This window comes from Hydra viridissima, unplaced genomic scaffold, assembly GCF_058129835.1.
Source record: "Hydra viridissima isolate aposymbiotic clone 2 unplaced genomic scaffold, HvirCarnegie_v1 scaffold_1, whole genome shotgun sequence".
NCBI classification, from domain to species: Eukaryota; Metazoa; Cnidaria; class Hydrozoa; order Anthoathecata; family Hydridae; genus Hydra; species Hydra viridissima.
Genome location: NW_028324300.1, coordinates 8,436,286 through 8,450,891, shown reverse-complemented (window position 1 = coordinate 8,450,891; position 14,606 = coordinate 8,436,286). Strand labels below are relative to the sequence as shown.

The following is a 14,606-nucleotide window of genomic DNA, read 5'->3' as shown; positions in this document are numbered from 1 at the left end:
TATATATATATATATATATATATATATATATATATATATATATATATATATATATATATATATATATATATATATATATATATATATATATATATATATATATATATATATATATATATATATATATATATATATGTTGTGAAAAAATAAAATATAAAGGAAAAAGTTGAAACATCTTGATATAATATTAAATTTCTGAACATTTATGATGCAACAATGGAAATGCAACAAAATATTTTCCTCTTGGAAATAATAAACACTTTGTTATTATTGTTGTTAAAGGAAATGCAAACAATTGGTCTGACAATTTTGTTACTCGAAACACATTTAGCTGAGCAGAATTGCAAGGGTATTTGTAAAATCCTTTTTTAATGCCAAATACTTTTGCAACAATTATAACTTCATCACTTTCAATAATGTTAACAATTACAACAATATTTTCATTTTTAAGTAAAGCACAATTGTTGCAATTTAATGTGGAATAATTAAACCCAGCATAGAGAACTCCACTGTATTCTTTTCCACAATGTCCTAATGTTGGACCTTCATTGTGTGAGTTTTTAAGAAGTGTTTGAAAATCGGAAGAATGAGTGATAAGATTGTTGTCTATTTCATCTCTTTCCGATAAATGCCTACACAACTGCTGGAGTGGCATTCGACCAGATCTTAACATTCTTTTAATTGTGCCTAAAGTATTTTCAAAGGGAAATGCACTATATTCATCCAAAGAACCAAATTTTCGTACATCATCGCAAATATGAGAAATGCTGTGCATTGTATAATTTAAAGAATATTTACCATATAAAATTGGCATTTGTTTAACAAACTCATTAATGAGCTTTTCTGCATAGTCAATATATGTCAAATAAATAGCAGGATTAATTAAAATGGTGATCGCTACATGCAAAAGCATAAAATGATTGTATAATTTATCTTCAAGATTACTTCGCAACACTACAGGTCCTACATAGCACAAAAACAGCCTAAACTCAGTAGCCTTCCATCGGTCAATATCTTTCAATGTTCGGGGTTTGCGGGAAAATTCAACAGTGACATGTGGTGCAAGGGCTTTCATCTCACTTGATATTAAATCAGCAATTTGCATGCTTATTTTAACAAGTCGATTACCTCGTAGCCAATGCAGTAATAATCTGCGTGTTGCACCAAGACAGACAAGATGCATATACTCTAGGGGAAATTGTGAAACATGACCAATATTTAGTTTTAATAATGGTGGAACAACTTCAGGTTTATGGTGTTCTTCTTGTTCATAACATGCAAATGAAGCATCTGTTCTCCTAATTGAATTTACCTCAAGAAATACAGTCCTATTGTCAACACGTTCTCCCTTTTGAATGCACCTTTCACATCCGTAATAAGCATTGTGTCCTTTGATACCTTTTACAAATGCACGTGCTGGTGCATCACAAACAAAAGCTTTAGCATGTATGTTAAAGTGATTACCATTTACAAACAAACCATATTTTTTCAAAAAGCTAAATTCGGTAACAAAATCAGCTAAAAATATTTCAGCACTTTTCAGTTTACTCCTTCCACAAAATATTGATATTATAAATGGCTTGTATAAATTTTTTCCCAGTTGAACGGAACAAAGCAATGGCCAAAACTGTTTTGCAGAGCTCTTAAATAGAGGCAAGCCATCAATGCTAAATACTAAATAAACATCATTATTTATCCAGTTATCATTGCATGTTACTGCAAGTAAACTCACTAATTTACTTTTTATTCCAAGATAAACATACTCTGCTTCTTGTTCATACATATCTCTCATAACTATGATACTAGAACTTTTACTTTTGAGTAATGTTCTTGCATCTTTAGGTAAATCTTCATGAAACTTCGATAGTATTTTAAGTAAGTCTGAAAATGAACTATGTGTTATGTTATGTCTTACTGACCATTTTACAAGTAATTCCCTTAACGAAACTACTTCTTCTCTGTCATCATCACTACTTGAAAAAGTTGGATAGTATCCCTGGTCATCACTTGTAAGGTCAAAAACATTTTCATCATCCTTGACAATTTACTTTGTTGAGTAGTTAAGGTACGAAGTAAGTTATAATTTATATTTTAAAGTATAGTCTGTGATATACCTTATTATTTTATCATTGTAATTGTTAGTAATAATGCGTAAGCTAAACAACAATGTAGCATTGTAAAAATAAATTTTAAAGTAAAGAAAGGGAAATAAAGTTATATAGAATTTAGGATATAGAAAACAATCAAAATTAATTTTGGAAATAACTTTCAGTTATTTTTAAACTTTTTAACTTTGACAATAATTAATAAATTTGAAGTGTGTGTATAAATATTCCTCCTTACCTTACCTTCAGTATAATAAAATTTGACATAACAGCTATAAAACTAAATTTTAAAATTAAATGCCATATTTAAAAAAAAAACTATTTAATTATGATAATAAACAATTTTAACAAGGCAATTGTATTTAAATGCTTCCTGTTAAAAGTTATCAACTTTTCTTGTATATGTATTTAGATAATTTATAAGTATTGAAAAACTAAGATCATTTAAAAAAACATAACAATTAATAACAAAATATTTTCATCAAAGAAACTATTATGTAAGTGCATTAGCTGTCATATATATGCATTAGCTGTCATCCATATTAAAAAGTTATCATATATATATATATATATATATATATATATATATATATATATATATATATATATATATATATATATATATATATATATATATATATATATATATATATATATAGTAAAATGCAAATAATATTTGCTTGTTAATTTTTATTTTTCTTACAACAAATAAACAAACATACTACATATTAAAACAAAAGTAAACAATATCCAGTCTGCAACATATAAACTTTTTTTAAATGAACTTTTAATTGTGAACAAAAAAAAAGGACATTATTAATTTTTGATAACATGACGCATGCGTACAAATATGTAAAAAGTCGATATTTGCCAATATTGGCGTAATAATAACAAATCAATATTGCGCCAATATTGACGTTTTTATATTTGAATAACAATATAGGGGAAATATTGGCATGCAAATTATTGCTGATAATGATATGCCGATGTTGGCGAAATATTTTTTGCCAATATTAGCCCAATATTGGGATGCATATATTGGCGTAATAATGTTTGCCAATATTGGTGCTATATGGCATAACTTGGCCGATATTTGCCAAGATACCCAATATCGCGCCAATATTGCGCCAATATTGCTTGCTACATGGGTAGATTTGAAGTGACTATTTAGTAACTCGACTAAATAGCTATCAAAATCTTATTAAAGAAGGAGTTCCACGTCAGATTCCGGCTCAAAATTGCTTCTACCATCACTTAGATACATGAAGATTCTACTCGTATTTGTTCACCTTTGCTGTCATTCTGATACAAATTATTTAAAAATATACAAAGATTAATTACTAGAAAAAGAAAAAGATTCACCATCAGTTAGACTTACGCTTATTTGTACACAATTTTTTATTAAATAAACGCGTTGAAGCATTAACAAAAGCCTGTTCTATACAGCTCTAAAGCCTTTTATTTTAGCAAATATCTATTTGCTTTCATAACACACAACCAAAACATACTTCTACGAAATGCCGTTTTTGTTGGCGCTTGTTTGAATATTGATTCAATTTCTATAGCTCCTTAATTACAGTTCCATCACATTGGTTACCAAAATATCTATAACTAGCCTGAAGATCAAGTGAATCTTCATTGTAAGAAAAACCCTCTCTGAAAAATCGTATTCTTCTAATTGTTTGTCTTCATCAAATTGCTGATCTATTATTTTTATTCATCCTGCTTTTGACCCAACTTTTTAAAAAAATTTTTTACGGCTGGTTATTTACACATCGCTGCTTTTTTTCTTCTCGTAAAAAATATTTCCGAATGCCAGAATTACTTTTATTTTCATAGCCGGTCTAAGGAGCCATTATACTTTAAGAAAGTTTGTTGTTTAGAAAAATTACTTTTCAAAATAAAAATTGGAAAAAACTCGGTATGTTAACCAGTGGAATAAATATTTCAATAAATACAAGATGTTTAAAGGTTGAACTATTTATGGAAAAAGGTTTTACAGGCAAAATCATTGTTCATGGATATAAATAACTACGTAACTATAAACAAATCGTTTATGTTGTTTTCAGACAACAAGCCGGTAATTTGAAAAAGTTTAAAACTTTCACGCGTGCTTTCCAAACCTAAACAAATTAAAACGGTTGGCAGACGATCCCATGGCTCAGAATCAGGTCAAGTTTTTCGTTTGCCGTAATTTGCGTATCAACACAAAATTTAATGCAATTGAATAAAAATGGCCGTCCGTTCATGCCACTGATCTCTATAATAACTGGATAGCGCATCTCTAATATCAAAATTGACACCAAAATCGCCATATTGGAAAGCCCCAGAACGCTGAACGGAATTTGAAAATACAGAGATTGAAGATTTGTTTATGTTGTGTTTTCTATTTCGTTTATATCAACTCAACCAAAATACATATTTCAATGATATTATCATATTTTAAATGTTTTAAAGTTTAAAAAGCGGAGAACACACGAAAAACATTTGCGTTACAAAAAATTGCTTTGTAAAAGAAGTTAAATAGTAACTTTACAAGTGACTTTACACGAAAAAATGTTAAATCAAACATTTATATATACAACCGAGAGTCATGTTCAAAATATATTGTTATCCAAAAATAATAGAAACTCTCAAATAACAATAATACAAAAAGTATAACAAAACATCATACAAAGATAATCGTCAAAACTATGATATATAAATTCAAATTGGTTGTTACTTTCATTGATTTTTGAACAAAACTAGTTTACTGAGAGTCTTTCTGACATTTATTCCTGAAACTTTTGCAGATTCTAATTTTCCGAGCTGATGCAATCTTATTTTGCAGTAGCACTTAGCAAGTAACTTAACAAGAGTAAAGATATGATTTTCATAAATTGGGGTATCAAACATATGGTTATCTAAATCTCGAAACACTGAAGATAAATTTATTGCTTCCAAAACAGAAATTGCAATAGCATCAACTATACTGCATTTTATTCTTGGCAAATTTCCAGAAAGTGTTGATAACATTCTAACAATATTTTGTTCAGTCATTTCACACACTTTGATTACACTTATTGAAGGTTTGAAAAGACCACCTCTATCTTTAAAAGAAAGAAAGGTAGATTCATGACAATACTCAATTGAACCAATAGCTTTACAGCATTGTATGCATACCAATTGCTTTTCAACCATTTTGGCAACATAACCAGCAATATATGATATAGCAGATTTTTTATACTCTGATAATATATTTACATTTGGTGCTTTTAAGTAATCGTGATCAGTAGTTTGTGGTGTTATAATATCTAAAAGATTATACTTCCTGATAATAGTTGCAATACTTAAAGTGCTTCTACTGTCTGCATTATCTAATACATGAAGTATACTAACTGGGTCTCTAGTTTCACAGTTGCCAGTGCCACCTGTGATGCTACTTCTGAGAAGTAGTCTTTTGTATGCTGCTGTAAATTGCTGACAAGTTGGATTGTTATTAAACCCACCAGATGAGCGGATTGCCCCAAAAAAGAGCTCTAAATGATCCTGACTAAGTTTGTATGTTAAAAGATATTTAAGAGGTGCTTGTTTTTTTTCAACCAAAGTATGAAAGATCTAAAGACATGTGTAGTTTAAAAAACGAACAGAAACTAGAAGTTATTATTAATTTAACTTACATTTATCAGTTTAATGCTGATATATAAAGTTCTTAATAATAAACATGGCAAGTTATTGAAAACAAATGAGAAAATAACAGAAACACAGGTATATTTATTAATGCTTGTTATAAATTTCAATTTTTTAAAGAGCATATGGTTATGTAAAAGTATATTAGTAAATGAGAAAGATATATATATATATATATATATATATATATATATATATATATATATATATATATATATATATATATATATATTGCATGCATACCTGCTTTGTGCTTTCTATTGCTGCAAGAAATCCAATAAAAGCAGTCTTTCTTTTTGTTGTGTGCATTTCTGTACCCATTTCATTTTGAAGACCAGTTATGTACCTGGCAATTTTACAGAATATAAAGATAAGATATAAGGTAAGAATATAAAGAGAGAGAGAGAGAGAGAAATATAAAAGCATTTAAACAATTTAATTTGAATATTTACAAAATATACCTGTAAGCTTCATCAAAAAATGGATTCCAGATGTGTTTATTACTGATGCGAAGTGCTGCTTTATAACCCTTAGCAAATGGATTTCTTGAATTAAGATGGTCGAAAAGCTGATCAATCAATTGTATAAGTTTTACTGTAGCTTCGCAACCCTTAAATTGTGGTAACTTAAGTTCTGTCCAACAGTATTCGATAGCATCAGCAACACTAGAACTGAACACTTGAGCTGCAAGGTTAACTTTCATTTTCTGTTGCCTCCAATCTATATGTTGAGATTTAAGTTTATTACCAAGTCTCAGACCCTCTGCATCTTGAAGGTTGTGTAAATCTTTAATGTATTTCCAGCATATTTGTTTTTTTTCTGAATCAAACAAAATGCTTTTTTCTGCTAATGTATTTCTCATCAGTTTTAGCATATGACATACATCAAGAAGAACAAAAATTTTTTCATTTGTTATGAGTGGATGTGAAAATGAAGGTACCATATTAGTAACTTTCAATGAAGCCCCAAGTTCTGCCAGCATACTAAAATGGCAAGATGGACCATCACAAGTAATTGATACAACTTTGACACCAACATCAGACAAACGCTGAATACAGACTCTAATGAGATTAGCTCTTTCACTTGCAGTGAGACCGTTAATAAAAAAATATCCACATGGAACTTTCCATGAGCTGTTAATACTTACAACCATAAAAACTAATGCATCCTTTGCTACAGGTGTTGAGTCATCATCTATATCACAGCCAAGATCAACGTAACCACTGTATTTTTCACCGTCCCATGATATATGTTTTTTAATGCTCATTTCATCTAACATAAGAGAGCAAACTACTGTTTTATCTTTACATTTTGCTTCTTTAACTTTTATCTTTATAGCTTCAAATGCAGGATTTGTAAAACCAGGATTCGCATCAATTTTTGCATACCATTTTCGAATGTGTGATTGGCAAGGCAAGGCAAAATCAAATGTTTTTCGCACAAACTCATATGCTTTTGTAGAATAAAATTGCAACGTCAATGCAAATGCCTTAACTTCAGGAGGATATTTTTTCCCCTTTTTGGAATCCTTACCATTAACTATTTTTTGCATAAGTGCTCTTGGTACTCCAGAAAATGTCTTTAAAAGCATTTCTTGACAGTTTTGGGAAATCATTTTGTTTTTATTCAAGTTTTTAACCACAGACTTTATGGAAATTACTGTTTTTTTCATTCTGCTACACTTTCCCTGAACAATTTTTAGCTTCTTTTTTAAAATGCAAATTTTTTGTTGGCTTGTTTCAAGTTTTTTATTTAATTCCATATAGCTAGAGCTGCAATCATCCACTATAGTTGATTCTTTGCTTTCACTATCTACTTCAGTTTGCAATTTTATTGCCTAATATATATATATATATATATATATATATATATATATATATATATATATATATATATATATATATATATATATATAATAATAATAATAATAATAATAATATTAAAAAAAATTTTTAATTTACTATTTACTATATACAGCCTAAGGAACCTTTGGGTTGTAATACACTAACATTGCCCAATTAATGATTCATACAACAATGTGTAAGCTGTTTACCTTGCAAATATGTTACAAGCCTCAGGCATTTTGCAGTGGGTAATTAAGAATCAAAAGGTGCATACTGATATATACTTATATCTAATTTTATATATATATATATAAGTTTGTGCTTTGCATACCTTTTTTAGATGGTCAGGAAACTGTTTAAATCGAGTAGGTATTGCATTATTTCTAAGTCGAACTGTCTGACCAGTTCTATCAATGTCTCTTTCCATAAAATGGTCTGAGCAGATAACACTAGATTTACTTGGTTGCCAATTATCACGATGCATCTTTAAAATCCATTCTCTCTTACGGTCTTCATTTAAAGGAAATCTAAAAAAACATTAATGTTATAAGCAATGCTAATATATATATATATATATATATATATATATATATATATATATATATATATATATATATATATATATATATATATATATATATATATATATATATATATATATATATATATATATATTATTGTCATAGAATCTATGATAAAGATATATTGTAATATTAATCTAATTATAATACTATTGTTTTTATAATATCATTAAAGAAAGCAGTGGTCATTATATACAAATGAAAAGTTCTTTTTAATTTTCTTTTAACAGTAGATTCCTCATCGGAACTTCCTGAACTATCACTTCTTAAGCCCCCAGTTCTTTTCCTCTTTTTGCACCCATAAGCAGAACACTCTGAACCTCGAAGATCTTTTTTTAATCCGCTCATAATTGTATTTTCTTCTTAGCTGAAATCTGATACTGTGTATTTAAAGCGATTAGTCGAAAAACAAAACTTTAAGCTTACGGGATTTAAATTTTTGGGGCTTTCCAATATGGCGATTTTGGCGTCAAAAAATAAGAAGTTTTGCTCGGAGTTGCGCTATCCAGTTATTATAGAGATCAGTGGTTCATGCTTATTACACTTACAATAACCAAAGTTGTAAACAAGAACAAGTAATAATTTGTTTATTTACCTTAATCAATCTTACAATAATAAATAAAAATTGTATAGATTTAAATAAATATATTTATAAACATTTAACTTATTTTTCATAGTTAACAAAGTGTTTTAGACAGGATAGTTTACAAAGTGTCTTATTTTGATAGCATTCCGCTAGCTTTGACTTTTTTAAAAAGTAATTTGACTAATTTTTTGAACATAGCCGTTCAAGCACCCATGTAAGTTCATAATTAAGTTTTTATTGAATTTTTAATAAATTTGATTAAAATAAAAAGATATTATTTTGCGGTTTGTTTTCACTGGCTTTCATTGAATTTATTTTATCAAACAATAAAAACCCTGTTGAAAATATTTGGTTCAATCAAAAACAATTTAGAAGTCATGTTCTTTTGTGCTTGAAAAAAAATGTATTGCAATCTTTTCCACTTTCACATCTTGCAGGTCGTCGATGCCAGTTAAAAGAATTCATGCTAAAAATCATCTGACATTTTATTATGGTTTGGACTGTTTCTTGGATTAAACTACATTTGCAAAGTATGTTTTTTTGCATATTTTAATATGATATGCATATTTTAATCTCTCTCTCTCTCATATATATATATATATATATATATATATATATATATATATATATATATATATATATATATATATATATATATATATATATATATATATTTATATATATAGATAGATAGATAGATAGATAGATAGATAGATAGATATAGATATAGATATAGATATATATAGATATATATAGATATATATAGATGTGTATAGATATGTACATAGATATATAGATATATAGATATAGATATATATAGATATATATAGATATGTACATAGATATATAGATATATATAGATATAGATATATATAGATATATCTATATATATGTGTTAGTGTATTCTTCAAATAGAGTGCTCAATGTTCTTAAAGAACAGAGCAATAATAAATTAGTAAAAACACATCTAATTTTTAATTGTCTTCACATTTAATTTTTAATTGTCTTGCATGTTCCTCCATTAGTAGGTTCATCACGAAGCTTCCTGATGAACCTACTGATGGAGAAACAAGCCGTTGAAGACAACTAAAAATTAGATAAGTGTTTTTACTAATTTATATATATATATATATATATATATATATATATATATATATATATATATATATATATATATATTATATATATATTTATATATACTCTTGCTTGGTAGTTTTTAATTTTACCATTGTCAGGTCAGTTTTAGGTTTTTTCGAAAAAAAAAGTTATTTTAAAGACCGAAAAAAGTTAGAAATCAACTCAGGGAGTACGAAAAAGTACAAACAACACCCTTTTCTTTTTTTGGTCAGAATGGCAAAAAATGGGCGCTTACAAAGCATAATTTTGAGAACAGTTATTTGATTTTTGACCAAAAACAAACAAAAATAATTGTTAAATTACAGTTTAACCAAATTGGGGTTGGAAATGAATCCTCACTCACCCACTTTTCTTGTTGTATTTATAAATTTGAACATTATTAATATTATATAATTTGAATTTTTTAATTTTATTTCAGAAATAAAAGTATCATGGTGAGTTTTGATACAATGGTGTAAAGTGAAGAATCTCCGTTAGTGATGATGAGAACTGCTTCCAAAAAACGGTTATTTTCATAACCACATATTATTAAAAATGTAATGTCATAGAATTTATTTTACATTTCAAATTAAGAATATATTCTCACCCTATTTATTTTTGTAATTAGGGCTGTTTCAAGGTGACGGTGACAAATATAATATTATTCTATTGGGCTATACCCGCAAGAGATATCCATTTTGTCGGCATGTAAATTTATTAAAAGTTTTTGCAAATGAAAGCCTCAGATAACAAACTTATAATAGGGCGTGCAGTAAATTGCCTACACCAAGCTAGGACCAAAAAATTTTTCCTTCAATGCAATCAATAATATTTTTGTCAATCATTGATTAGTTATGCATTAGTTGATTTTTTTTAAGCTTAAGGGAATTATAGTATTAAAAAATTTAAATACATAATAAAAATAAATACTTAATTTCAACACCTCATAAATTATATTATAAAAATTTGTGGTAAAAAAAAAATATTACTAATTTCATTAACTAAAATGGAGCTGTTGATGTAATGCAAAAATATATATATTCCTGACGATCATTATTATATTCACCGTCCGATGAATGACAACCATTATTATATTCACCGTCCGATGAATCATTATTATATCCGACAAATCAGACTATAAGTAATCTTTATTATCGCACATAGTTTTATTGCCATTCTGATGTGGTGGGACAATTGAATTTAAAGCTCCAAACGGTAAAACCATTTAATGACCAATCCTCACGGCTTAAGTATTCAGATTTCTTAATTGTCCTAAAGCATCGGCAGTTCATTTAGACTAAACTGGCCCTCGGATTTCGATTATTTTCTGTAATGCGGTAAGTTTCAATATATAGGTTATAAACAGGGGGCGCTCAGTTTCGAATGCAATATTTAGTTAGGCAATCGCGATGCTGTAATTTTTATATAACAAAATCGCTGTCTTTTCTGCAGTGTTAAATCATTGACGCTAGTGCCTAATTTGGACAGCTTATTTCTAAATTAAGTTAACTCTTTTGAGCTTTGTTTAAAACAACATACGAACTCGGATAAAATTAGGAACTAGAACCCTAATTAACTGAGTACTTTGCAAGTACTTGAATTGCAGACCTTAGCGATATCTTGACTATAGCAAGTCAACTGAATAGACACTCTCCTTCACCGATAAAAACGGGTTCTATTGGCGAAGGAGAAAAACCTGTTTAATAATATAATCTGTTCTACGTATTTTCAGTTTGAAAATATATAGATCAGACTATTATTAAACTATGAAGTTCATTTCTTTAAAAAAAAACCATAATCTAATCTGGACAAGCGATCGTGATTTTAGAGAGATAAAATAAAAATAGTCTAGGTCTATATTTTTTCATGTAAAATATTCTGTACAAACTATTTGGCATTAAAACTGAAAATAATATGTTTATAATTAATTTCCTGGCATAAATAACTTCTTCAAAAACTTCTATTATTTAAATTCAACTTATGGGATAATTTAGAGACCAGATCGTTTCACGGACTTGTCTTGGTCAGCAAAATATTTTTAAAGACTTGATAATAATTAAGTCGACAACAATCTCAACCTCCACCGGACAAATTATTAAAATTTATTTATACTATTAAAAATTTCAAATTTTTGAAAATAAACCAATGCATTAAGTTAAAACTGTCAAATTGCAACAAAAAAAAAAAGAAAAAAATTATTGTTGTATATAAAAAATAACTTAACCAAATTGAATGGTTCGCTATCCTTCTTCTTACAATCTTTAAATAAAGTCACAGACAAATCGCACAATTGCATATATTAAAGCCCTTTTCATAATCATCAATTTACCACATAACCGAGTAGAAGTTGATCAAACTCGTGTAATCCAAACAGTTTAAATATGCTTTCTATAACTTCTAGCATACTTGTAAGCTATACGCTTTATAGTATTTTGGCACTTGTAGTATTTGCCAAAAATTTAAATTCAAATTAAACTTTCATTTTACTATTGAGATAATGAAAAATCATATTTTTTCCTTATGTTATTTAACTTCAACAAATTATAATGGTACAATTTATTTTTAATTTAACCTTCAAAGTTTTCAAAATTTTCAATTACTTAATTCATGTGCTATATATGAATATTGTAGCATTGATCACTAAGTATTTTAATTCCAGCACATATACTGTCCATTTCACCAAAATTCTTTCTCACATCACATTTAGACTTTACGAAGCTAATTGAAGATGAAGATAAAACAAGTAGTATTTTATTATCTTCTTTTGAGATGTACGCTGATGTAGGTTAATGATTAATTTCTGTTTTATTTTAAGCTAAAAATGATGTGCATATTATTGTCTAAAGAAGTCTTTAAGCTAATAAATAAAATACTAAAATACTAAAATATAATAAAATACTAATAAATTACACTATTTTCTATAAAAAAAAATGAAACTCAAATCACATGCAAGTATTGTAATTTTAATGCTTCACTTTGTTGAACATGCTTCAACAGAAACCATGTTTCAACAGAAAGCAAACTAATCAAATCATAACAAAGAAAACTAAAAAAAAAAGAACATAATTATGTTTGAAATTGTAAAAAAATTTAAAACCATTTATGTTATTGTTTGTTTATAAATTTTGGTTATAAACTGTAATTATTCTAAATATTACTATAAATATATATATACTATAAAATTGAAATTAATGAAACTAATGAAATTACGTAATCACAAACATTACAAACATAACAAACTCTTATAATAAACACTGTAAAGTAAAAACTAATTATACTTAGTAATTATACGCAGTAAAGTAAATAAAATTATAGGTAATATTGGGATAATAGTTTAATTTATTGTGTATAAACTATAATATAGTTTATAATATAGTCTACATACATACATATAGTCTATACATATATACATTGTGTATATATACACATAGTTTATATATAAACTATAACATAGTTTATAATATAGTCTGTATACACAATAAATTAAATTGTCCTAATAATATCCACATCTGTTACAAATAGGAGCCATGGCTCAAACGAGTGGCTATTATTAAGACCTATTCAAAATCTTAGATTTTAGGTTATATTTATGCTTCTATCTATTGTATATTGACTAACAAAACAGTTTACACAATAATATTAAAGTAACATAACAGATCAAAATATACCAAAAACCTGTAACTGAAAAAATATTGTTTAAAATGCGTCTCAAAGTTGCTTGAAAAAAACCAAATATTACTACTGACAGTATAAAATATTTACTTAAATTAACTTTGACAAAAATAAGATTTTATAAAAGTCAGTTAGAACTACTTCATCTAACATTAAGTTTATATTTACTGGTGATAGGTATCTACCTCGTTTTCCTAATTTATATAAACAAAGAAAAGTCTATTTTACACTACTTTGAAATATTTACACAAACAATATAGTTATATAATTATAAAAATAATCTAAATATTTGTATAAAATTTTGCAAAACATAACATTTTGGTGATACTAGTCAGCAAAATAATATCTTTTTATTTTAATCAAATTTATTAAAAAATTCAATAAAAACTTAATTATGAACCTACATGGGAGCTTGAACGGCTATGTTCAAAAAATTAGTCAAATTACTTTTTAAAAAAGTCAAAGCTAGCGGAATGCTATCAAAATAAGATACTTTGTAAACTATCCTGTCTAAAACACTTTGTTAACTATGAAAAATAAGTTAAATACTTATAAATATATTTATTTAAATCTATACAATTTTTATTTATTATTGTAAGATTGATTAAGGTAAATAAACAAATTATTACTTGTTCTTGTTTACAACTTTGGTTATTGTAAGTGTAATAAGCATGAACGGACAGCCATTTTTATTCAATTGCATTAAATTTTGTGTTGATACGCAAATTACGGCAAACGAAAAACTTGACCTGATTCTGTGCCAAGGGATCGTCTGCCAACCAATTAAAACACGGAGACATAGTGACGTAGTAAAACAATTCCGACACTTTTCAATTTAAAAATTTTTTAAATGGCTGTTTTCATTGACTCTTTTCATTCTAAATATTCAAATTTCAAATAAAGAAAGTTTAAAAATGTTTAACCAGATAAAAGGTTTAATAGATAAGAAATTATGGAAATTTTAAGCTATTTTTTCCTTTATAATCTAAAAAAAAAGTGTTACTAGGAAAGAATATTAAAAAAAAACCACAAG

At 27.0% G+C, this 14,606-nt stretch overlaps 2 protein-coding genes across 2 annotated transcripts in view; one reads left to right on the top strand and one right to left on the bottom strand.

Moving 5' to 3' along the window:
* The window catches only part of LOC149893208 (uncharacterized), a 37,078-nt gene that overhangs the window by 22,042 nt on the left and 430 nt on the right, over positions 1–14,606 (top strand). The window lies entirely within an intron of this gene.
* LOC145196657 (uncharacterized) lies at positions 167–2,612 on the bottom strand. Its single transcript, XM_090085889.1, has one exon. It carries the CDS (start codon positions 1,790–1,792, stop codon positions 188–190), a length of 1,605 nt encoding a protein of 534 aa, XP_089942015.1. The 5' UTR covers positions 1,793–2,612; the 3' UTR covers positions 167–187.